Below are 11,080 nucleotides of genomic sequence, written 5' to 3'. Positions count from 1 at the left end.
CTCAAGACGTGTTTTGACGCGGGCAATAATTTCAAAGCGCATCAAATTAATGATACAGTTAAAAATTATTGTAAACTACTGAACACATATAGTCTATTAAAAGTGATGCAATAAATCGTGATGTGTACAGTATTTTGTGCACACCGCTAGCATTTTCTCGCTGCGGCTGTATTTTTTTTTTTTTGGGGGGGGGGGGGGAGGGGGGATAGGACACCAGGTGCATGGCATCTTAGACAGCACTTTTAAATTGGTTGTAATAATTTTCAATTTGTGTTCCCCTTAAAGTACTTTAACAGAACACAGTTAATCTGTCATGTTTAGCCTTATGGTGCAAAAATACCTAGACGGTAGACAAAACGATAAAACGATAAAACCACAGCCCAGGCCGGCAGTAGCTAACTCATGATTGGGTGGAAATCCGCCAGCCTGCCGCCGATGTTTTACTAAACTCTAGGCAAGTAAATGAGACTTTTTTTGGATACACTGATCGCCACTTTTTAGTGAATAAAGTGACGTCCGTGTATCAGTGCAGTGGGAGTAACACCGTGAGTGTCACAGTGACGGGCTTGTGAATTTGAGATTTACGTAGCAGCAGTTGAGATTTACAGGGAGATTGAAGTTTATACCAGACGTACTAAACTGGTGGCTTGGAGACCAAATGTGGCCCTTTAACGGCCTCATTCTGGCCCTTTGACTATATTGTTCACTTACTGGACCGTTCATGAGTTTTGTCTGTTGTATAAGTATAAAAATTCAAAACATTTTAACCCGGGCTGTCTGAGCAGAGGGAATTCACAAGAATCGAAATGAAAACCTATTTCTAAGATTTAAAAGGTGCATTGTTTTTTTCCTGTGCTTTAATAGATATGTTGTTTCTTTCTCAGTAATGAAAACTAATAAACAAAGCAGAGAAAAAGGAAGTGAATTGTTTGGGGCATATTTACAGGTCAGACATGGAATGGCCCTTTGGTGGTTGACGCTACCGTATCCATCTGATCTCTTCACTCCATTGTAAGAACTGCACTTACCTCACCAACATATGCCACAATTATCCACAATCAACCAGAAGTTCTACGACAGGTCGGTCTGCTGCAGTACTTAACAGCATTCAATAAGCCATTTCACCTGGCCTTTAAACCAGAATGCTCCTAATCACAAAAGTAATTACACAGAAGTATCTGAGGATACAGCTCGGCTTAAAAATAGAAAGTGATTACAGCGTCCCAGGGATTAATAACTAATATTCTCCGCCCTCCATCTTTTCTCCCTCTCTCTCTCTCTCTCTCTCTCTCTCTTTTCACATAACTCTCTCTCTCAGCGCTGCAGGCTTCTTCCTTCCATTACTTGTTTGGGTGATTTATGGGCCGTCGTTATGGCCCGAGATAAGCTTTTGGCGAGATTTTTCGATGTGAGTCACAGATCCCGATGTATGCCGTGTCTATAAATAAATAGATGTGTTTCAATGCAGGGATTGCATAGGAGTCTGCTTTTCATTATTGCAGCCCACCCTCGGTTCCCATGTGCGGCAATATTAGCAACCTCCTCCTCCCAGCTCTCCGTCTTTGCTTCCATGTATTTCTGCCTGGGTAACAGAGCAGAAAATAGACGGACGAGAGGGATGGAAGTGAGGATGTACGTCTTTTGAAACTTAAAAACCCCACAGGTACAACTGGTCATGTTTAATGAGGCTTCCTCGGTATGCTGTCAGTAAGTTTTTAATATATTTTTCTATAAATCCGGCAATTCATCCCCTTCCTGTTGCACACGAAGAACGTTTCATAGCACTTCGTCTCTGCAAATGCATCAATACAAATAACACAAACTGGACATCAGATGGCTCACGGCGGTGATCTGCACAGTCATACCTCCGACTGCAAAGGGAAATATTCGCAGCAGTTACTGCCCTCCGGACGCCCCTTTTTTCTCTGTTGCAGCAGTTAAATAAAACATTAGCATATCTGACCTTCACCAGCCGATCTCAGTGGATTCTCAATATCAAACGGTCCGGCCATTACCAACACAACATAAAGCCATTAGCACAGCGTGGAAGCGCCTTATCAGTGGCTAATTAGCCGTTTCAAAATTGCGTTAAATGGCCAATTAGCAATTAATTACACAGTCATGAGTGCTAAAGGAGTTGCTCGCCGGCAGATCCCAGGACACGAATCAGACCTGTCGGTTAATGAACACATCGCCCCCAAAAGTTAAACAAGAATTTCTGAATTAAAAGCTAGTCAGTTGCAATCCTTGGAAATGGTATTGTGTTTTGTGATAGTTTGTAACAGATCTTATTTTTGTTTCCTTCGACTCATTCAATAGAAATGTAAAGCTAAATGCAAAAATGCTGTTCTGACAGAGGAAATGTATAGCCAGCCAATCCATTATTCTCTTTACGTCACCATGACACCACCTAAACATAAAAATATTGTCTAAATCAGCCAGATCAGACCCGCCAGAGATTCACAGCACAGCAGAGCAGAAAGCAGACGGGCTCCCTGTCACTGACTCAGCGCCCTCGGTCAGTTGCATGCACAACTGATCAAAATAAAGCCATTATCATTTTAAAAGCAAACTGCTGAGAGCTTTTGTCACCATTTCCCACAGACAGACGCAGTGTGCAAGCAGCTGCGGTTTGTTGATCGCACAGAATAACACAGAGTAACCCGCTCAGTGTCCGGTGGGATCTCTGAGAAATATCAAAGTGCAGTTTTTGATCTCCTTTTCCGAAGACAGGTATGTAACTACGGAGAGTCCTTCAGAGGCTCCAACTCACCACCTTCCTCCATGCAGGCAGACCAGAGTGGACAGGCTGATGAAAGTGAAATAAAAGGATGTATTCGTATGTCTTTTTTTTATCTGTCTGACCGAGGGATGCGTCGAACGTTCTGAAGCCTCGTTCTTAACAATACGACAAATCAGTGCAAATCAGTCTGGGAAAAGAAAAAAAGATGTCCTTGCTCTGAAAGTTCACAACAAGTTTTCATTTATCAAAATATTCTGCTTCATTCCATACTTGTTGCCGTCGAGCCTTTTCAAAAGCAACTGTTGTTCACTGTCATAAAAAAAACCTTCAATGTGTGTTTTTTCTTAAACACACATTGAAGGTCGACAAAGCAACAAAACCAACAAAGTCTTGGTTTTACTTTCATCTTTGGTTTTGTCGCAATAAATACTCAATTCACAGAGTAAGATGTGAAAATATTCCAGCTCTACATGCTACTTGTTTTAGCCCGCTGCTGATGCCCGACTTCCTGCCGCCCTTTCAGTCCCCGCCTGCGATGTCCACTCGTCCTGCGGCCAAATGAGCCGTGAGATAATTAGCTAGCTACAGCAAGCGATCAAATAACTGCAGTTGTCGGTCACCCTGCCCTCATATTTTAGAGCTAGCTTTTAGTTCGGATTATATTTGACTAATTACACGTTTATCCAGGCGGTCGACCACCATAAATTACATTAATATAACCATAAAAAGCAAAAATTGTCAATAACACATCAGTTCGAGTCCTGAGTGCTGTATCATAGGCAGCTCGACTTGTTTCAGTTTCTTAAAGACGTTTCACCTCACGTCCAACAGTCTTCTTCAGTTCTAACCATCTGGAGGGGGGTTGCAGGCTTTTAAACCCTGCGTGGGTTTTAGTCAGAACTGAAGAAGTCTTTAATGTAAAAAAAATAATAAAAATGGTGAGCGAAACCTTGAGTGATCTCCAAGAATCCCTCTGTCGGCCCTGCACAGTGTGGTGATGGGACCGGAGGCACCACGTCTCCAGTAATTAAAAAGATTTGCATACTTCTGTAAGCAGTCATCAGACTGAACAAACACTCAGGTGGCGCTGTCATCTCACGGAAACACACACACCTCAGAACAGGCCGACAGTTTTATACCAGCAGAGCACGGAGGGAAAACAGCTCTCATCTGAACTTCAGACACCTTCTCTTTCCATCGTGCTTACTGAATTCTTCACCTTGCAGTGTGAGAAGTCATGACATATAAATTGTACCTGGAATTGAATTTTCTTGGTTATAGAATGTATTCCTAACCACAAGCTGCCGGTTTGATTCACTTAATCATACGGTGCACAAATATGTAAACTCCCATCAAAGCTCATATTGACATTTCTGCCTGCACCTGGTGTTCATCCTTTCAGGTGTTGCTGAGCGAACAGGGGCGTCGATGTGATTGCGTCAATCAGACGAGCAGACAAGAGAATCGTCCTTGGTTCGGATCGACCGAAGTCGGCTCGAGAATGTTGTGAGAGAGAGAAAGAGACAGAGAGAGAGACATAATTAATTCAATTTCATGTTTAAACTGGAGAGCTCTGTGAGGACCGCTGTGAATCAAAACCTCACACTCGCAGATGTTTGAGTTTTGCAGACCGAGCTTGTGGTTATTTAACGTGCCGAAGCTCGTTATTGATCGAGTCGGAGAGACATTCCTGGAAAATCAAATTGATTTGCTAGGGAAAAAAAAAAAACACACACACATTGTAGTCGTACTGTCTAGTGCAAGTGAAGGCCGAACTGCATCTTTGAGAGACAGAGGAAGCGAGCGGCCTCGAGTGAAAGAATTGCCCCTGAGTGCAGTGACAGTTTTGTACAAAGTCTTTTATTAAGCATAAATATGTAACAAACCATAACAGTTTCCAAATTCTGTACATGTTTTTACACAGCTCAGGACGACTGCTCGCGGTGTTCACACAAATTCCTATTATCATAATATCACAACACAGCTGGAAACCCACTAATTGCATAGATAGAAAATAAGCACCTTCTTTGAAAGAGTAAACCGATACTGTAAACGTCAGTGGTTAATTTGGGTAGTAAATAGCTTATCAGACGATTCTCCTCTTTCCCCATTTTTTGTTTTTTTTTACAAGCCTCAAATGATTCCTGGCCTCGAACCGCCACAGGCTGATTTGTATTCAGTTCACTCCAGACTCAAAAATTGGCTGGTTACACCTCCGAGTGCCCCCTCCTGCATGGGAAACAAAAAGTCTCGCCCGCGCCAAAAGATTTGCGAGATTTTGCTGGGAATCTGGCCACATCAGCGCGCTGTACAACATCATCCTGGCTACGGCGGAACAAAACTCTTGGGTGCCTGTACAGTGCAGCAGATCAATTCCATCCCCATAACATAACTCATACAAGGGATCCATCAGTTCTAAATAAGGACGAGGGATTGCTTGAAAATCGATCAGGGAAGGGCAACACTAGGCGATCCAAGTGTGATATATCGACCGGCGCTGCCTCGTGGTGAAACCGTGCAGAAACAGACAGAAACAATCACAACCGGCTTCTGGTTTGCTGTTATTGAAAACCGATTCAGGGTCTGAGAGCTCCTGGACCCATCTCCAGATATCACTCCATAGCACTGAATCAGCGGATATACTGAAGCATGAATCAATCAGTTCGGTCAATGACGGAGCAGATAAAGGTTGGAAAACGCGGCAAAAATCGCTTCTGCTTGTGAGAAAGAAGGTGAGGCAAAATGACGCCGCCGCATTCTGACCTTCAACTTCACAGTCGATGCTGAGGTGCGAACACAGACGTGCTGGAGGGCTATTTTTGATATCCTCTCCCTTCCCTTTTATTTTTTTTCGAATATGCAGTGTCGGCCGCCGTTTCTGCCAGTCAGGAACGAAACAATGCAATTAAGCTTCGTGGCGTAACCCGATAAGCCATCCAATTATTCGGCAGCGGGTGTCATGACAACACCACCGAGTCCCCCGCCACCCTCCCACCTCCCCCCCCCCCCCGTGCCGTCACAATGATTCTCAGCCCCGATGCCATGAATACAGAGAGAAAAGACCACTTCAGCCAGACTGAGGCGCAATATAATATCCTCTTGACAGCGAACATCTTCCGAGCGGGCGGATAAAAATAATTTGCGGAGGGCGAAGGGGACGGAGGGCGTGTTGTGTGGCACAGAGTGGGAAATGTGTGAAAAAAAGGCGATTAGCGACTTGAGAACAGGATAATTCATGTGTTGTATACGGCACGTGGGTTGCTAATGGATATTTCGAAGCAAAAAAAAAAAAGATAAAGCGAATCCCTGTTGAATCAAAAATCACATTATATTTGTACAAATCATCTAACCTAATGCGAAACACACAGGCATCTACACACTCACATCTCAACAAGAGCAATAATCATTTGAAAAAGAAAAAAAAAAAAAAAACCCTGATTCTATTCGTCCTATGTCGTTTACAGTGATACAGTGCGCGTACATAAATGACACAGCTCTGACGTTGAAAAAATACAGCGTACGGAAATATGTTTCTTTACTCTAATAAGTTTGGCCTCGCCATACAGTTGACCTCTCGACCTTAACACCATCACTATTCTGCGACATTGACGTAATCCTTATGTACAGCCGGCTGAGCGGAAACTGGTCTTGACATTTTGGTTACGTGTTGAAGTGAGACGGCGCTGGACTCGACTGTCACAGGGGCGTCAGTCCGCCTCTGCAAGAGACATGTTTGCGGTTGTGTTTTCGCAAAAATTGACTCTCTATTGACATTGTTTACATGAGGCAAGGGTGAACAATGGATGAGTGGTGTTGACTGCTGAATCAACAACAGTGAGGCTCGTCTTGTTTGTTTTTTGAATGGATCTTTAAAACCTGGTTAAGGTTTGTTTACCTTTTCCTTTTTCTTCTCTCGTTCTACTGATTAAGGAGGCTGGCCCAGACTAGGGACTGCAGGTGAGGATATCTTGGCCTCTGTTGCTTCAAATTCTTCCTTACATAATCGGTCTCTTTTGAGTCCCTCAACTGAATGAATTTGCGGCGCTAAACCACTGGAGTACCCCTTTAAACGTGAAGAGCATCGCTGATGGTCCCTAAACTCTCGTTTACTGCGCTGCCGCTCCAATAATCGGACAGACTGAACAGAGTAGCTGTAAATGTCTTACACCACGGAATAACCACAGAGAGCTTCAAGGTCCAAAGCATCTCAAGGCCTACCTCAGCAGGAAATGTTGCTCAGTTGCCATGGTGATGGTTTGGTTTGTTATCACATGTCCAGAATGAGACTAAACTAAATTCTGCCTCGACGTGATTAATTAATATTGATGAGTTTCGATCATCTTTATGACCTGATGCCACTTCACCACCTGCTATACCGCCCAGTCGCCAGGAGAAAACGACGGCAGTTTACAGTTCTGCAAACCACACGTTTGTACACGTCACAGGCATGTTGACATTTTTCCGCAAAATGTATGATATCAAGTTCACATTGCGTGTTAATGACCTGACTTTCATATCCGGAGGTGGAGGGAATGGTAGCAGACTGCCAGTTTGAGACCGTGTTTCAACATTTCAAAGTGTGAAATGGTACATTTGGGGCTCAGTATCTTGCTCAAGGACACTTCGACATGTGGCTAGGGGGAGCCAGGATTCGAACCATTGACCTTCAGATTACTAGACGACCCGCTCGTGAGCAACGGCCGCCCCAAGGACAACATGGAACAATTTCCAGCTGTGTTTTTGGCGACCAAAACAGGTACTCTGAGCCAAAACATGATCTTTTCCTAAACCTAACCAAGTGGTTTTAGTGCCTAAACCCTAGGCAGACCATGAGCACAGCCTTGTCAGTGATATAAGACTAAAACAGTTGCCAACAGTTGCAACTTAAACAAATGTATCAACATATCCTTGGTTTGCAGAGATATACACCGCCAACACTGACTCCAGTGATTGGGTTGCAGTCTAACACCCTTCACCTGCATGAAAACTGAATAAATCTGTCGGCTGAGGAAGGCCATGAGATGAGGTTTTAAAAAAGCAAGCATTCCTTGGGTTTTGTTTCGTTTTTTAACGGCTGAAAAATAAAAATAAAACAACTGAGCTTATGTTTGATTTGACACTGTGCGACTCTTTCAGCCACATTTCCTCATTTGCCAACGCTGATTCTGTCCTTTCGTGACAACAACAATTATTTTGCAATCGACAAAAAGATGACCCACGAGTACAGTGTGTCTGTATGCTTATAACACGGTTGAATCACAGCAAACTAAATGGTGAACGTCTAAATCATCCGACATCACAGCTGAAGATTTGCACCGTGTTTTGCTGAAGTCGTCTAACGCTGGACTTCTTCCAGTGGCTGCTGAGACCGACGGCTGCTATTCTATCAATCAAAACGCCAAGATCAGAGAGGAGGCGACAGCCTTATATACACACACATTTCTGGACTTTTTGACGCAGAGGAAATCTTCAAATGAATTTACAAGCGGAATGCCACATGTGAAAGTACTTTTTCTTTTTTAGATTAAAAAGGAGACAGCGTTCATCCCACGATCTTCTGCAAGAACTTCCTTGGAGTGGAGATGTGTCGTCCTCGCTCGCCTCGCAGTGTTGTGTGCTCCGTCTTTCATCTGGCAGTTTGTTAGAATTTGAATATGTCTGGAGATGGCCGTTTACACTGAGGGGAGTGCGTGTGTGTTGACTGGCAGGCATTCACAGAAATAGCAGTTTATGATATCAGGGTTTTCATTCTGGCCTCTCTGCAGCAGCCGCCAGATATCAAACAGAGCCTCTTTGATTCAGGTTGTGCACCGGGGAAGCGTGACGTGTTTTTTTTCTCTGTTTGTCCAAGTGATGAATGCTGTTTTGCGTCGTTTGTTGGTCTCCTTGTTGGGGCCCGTGGTTCTGATTTCTGCCTAATTTTCTGTGGTGCTGCGAGTTTGGCAGCTCCGGACCGTGCGCGTGTTATTCAAACCCGTTGTTGCGGATAGAAAACAGATTCTCCTCGGAGACTTCCTGCCGACTCAGAGCTGCATCGTCAGTGACGGGTTTGGAGCGGGACTCGGCCAGTCTGACAGAGACAGAGAGGAGGAGAGAAGAGTGATACTGCTAAATATTTACTAGTCGGAAAGGGTTTACAGGAGATGCAGGCTGACAAAAGAATCAAATGTATGCAGGACATGAAGAGGACGTTGGAACGACGGTGAATGAAGTGTACAGTGTATTATGAACACATATAATTGTTTGTATTAATTTCTGTGGTAATTACCAAGAAACATATATTTACATTTTCTTGTATTTACCCACAAATATCCACAATAGCCTCAAAATGTATTGAGCATTACACCAAAATGGTTTTATAACAATACTCTAGGAAATTTTCCGACTAGTCTCTAGTAACCAGTAACATCCTCTCAGCTGGCCACTAAATTAAAGTGAGTTGTGACTTGATTTTCAAGTTACCGCACTCAGTGTCCTGTAAGAGATAGATCCGACTGGATTTTCCCTGGAGGGGAATGAAGTCACTCTTGCGTCTGATGATGCCATCGGTAGCGAGTGACTCATGCATTTTAGGGACAGAGCAGCATATTCTTAATGGCCACAAGGTGGTGCTGTTGGTACCATGCTCAAATGCTCATGAAGAAATTTTGCACCATCTTCTTTAAGGCAACAGAATTTCAGAAATGTCATGTTATGTTGTTACTGCAGCGCCCCCTGGGGTTGGAACCTTACAAAATTTTACACATTTGTGCATTGATGATCCAGTTCTGGACTGGACTTTGCATTAAAGCGTGACAGGCTATGACAAAGTTTGACAACCAATTCCAAACCAACGTTAAGTAACATCAAAAAACAAACACATACGTTTAATTCAGGGTCATTTAAACATGATACGTACGAAATTTGGTGAAGATAGGATAAACAAAATGTGTCACACAGCTGGTTTCTCCTAGACGTACATTTTTTTAAACATCGATACTCTCAGAAATTTAACAATCACCAATCAGACTTTCCGTCTGTACTTTCCACAACTACAGAATCAGGCCATTATTGTTTATATCCCAGATGTATTCAATGGGCTAAATTACTTGAATATGTCTTTGTGTGTGCTCCCTTCTCATACAGATGTGTTCACAAATGTGCAGATGGTTGATGGTTTCCCTCGTGGAACGGATCCTTGAGGCGTGTCGGCTCATTAAAAGAGAACGACGACTGATGACAGATGATTTGTACGGACAATGCAAACAATGAAACGGTGGCATTTAGAATGTAAGGCCTCGTGAAGCATGCGTAACCAAGCGTGCGGATACGTACCGGTGTCCATCTCCTCTACTTCCATGTTGCTGCGTGTCAGGCGGGAGACAGAGAAAAGTCGTGACAATGTGACTCGACAGGAGATGATTAATATGTTTCAAACACAGAAAAGAACACGACCGCTCTGACAGGTGTACAACAGCTCGCCCCTGCTTCACCACGTACGATATAGAGAAACACTCAAAGAGGCTTAAAGTGAAAAATAAAGAAATATCTCATCACATTAAGACAAGGTTAAATTATTCAAGCACTTCAGCAGTTGCATAATATTCATCTCAACCCCAAGGTCAACATTCATTTCAGAAAAATCTCGAGTCAAACCATTAAATCAAACCCGTCTGAACTGAAGCTGATATTAATAGTTGTCAGTGCCAATTGCCCCGAGCCTCCACTTGAATAACTATGTACGATTCCAACAATTAGATCCTTTACGGAGGCCTGAACCCTGACCTGTGCAGTTAATTAAAAAGGATTTGACTGAAGCGGGCTTGGCCGCCTCAGTCACAGCTAAAATTACGAGACCGCGGAGCGTTGCTGTCGACCCCGAGAGGCTGATCTGCTGCTCACGCTTGAAATGAGGTGATTTAAAGTGAGCCACCAACATACACATGCAAAAGAAAACTGACCCCAAAATGTCATCCTTATATTCACACATTCTCTAAAAAGGAAAACGAGGTCAAGAGGCCTCTGGATAGCAGAGACAGCCTCGAGGAGGATAAGAACAATGCCTCTTCAATTATTTTGAGCAACCAATTCCTGATCAGACATATACATTTTACAGGCTGCGACAAACTGAGATAAACAAGTTCCCATGATGCCCTCAGAGTCTGCAAGTCCGTAAAACACTGATATACTGTCGGAGCAGTGGCGGTTAGAGAAGCGAGCTTGTGACCGGAGGGTTCAAATCCCTGGACCGGCAAGATGAATCTGGTCGGGGGGGCTGCGCTTGCTTCACCCTCATTATCACCACAGGGGTGCCCTTGAGCAAGGCCCTCAAGACCAGGTGAAAATTAATGCTTCACC

At 43.7% G+C, this 11,080-nt stretch overlaps 1 protein-coding gene across 16 annotated transcripts in view; it reads right to left on the bottom strand.

Moving 5' to 3' along the window:
* si:dkey-71h2.2 (low density lipoprotein receptor adapter protein 1) overlaps positions 1–11,080 on the bottom strand; it is a 94,056-nt gene that overhangs the window by 37,887 nt on the left and 45,089 nt on the right. For 4 of the 16 annotated variants that reach the window (XM_037087335.1, XM_037087336.1, XM_037087345.1 and 1 more), the window contains one exon: positions 4,582–8,813. The exons of 10 other annotated variants lie outside the window; for them this stretch is intronic. In XM_037087335.1, coding sequence (XP_036943230.1) covers positions 8,708–8,813 — 106 coding nt within the window. In that variant the 3' untranslated portion in view covers positions 4,582–8,707. Of the gene's footprint in view, positions 1–4,581; positions 8,814–10,057; positions 10,087–11,080 lie in introns of those variants that run through there. 2 more of the 16 variants (XM_037087337.1, XM_037087338.1) reach the window with 1 other exon arrangement.

Source organism: Acanthopagrus latus, chromosome 22 (genome assembly GCF_904848185.1).
Source record: "Acanthopagrus latus isolate v.2019 chromosome 22, fAcaLat1.1, whole genome shotgun sequence".
NCBI lineage: Eukaryota > Metazoa > Chordata > Actinopteri > Spariformes > Sparidae > Acanthopagrus > Acanthopagrus latus.
Note: the sequence above shows the minus strand (reverse complement) of the source record. Positions and strands in the feature narration are given on the sequence as shown.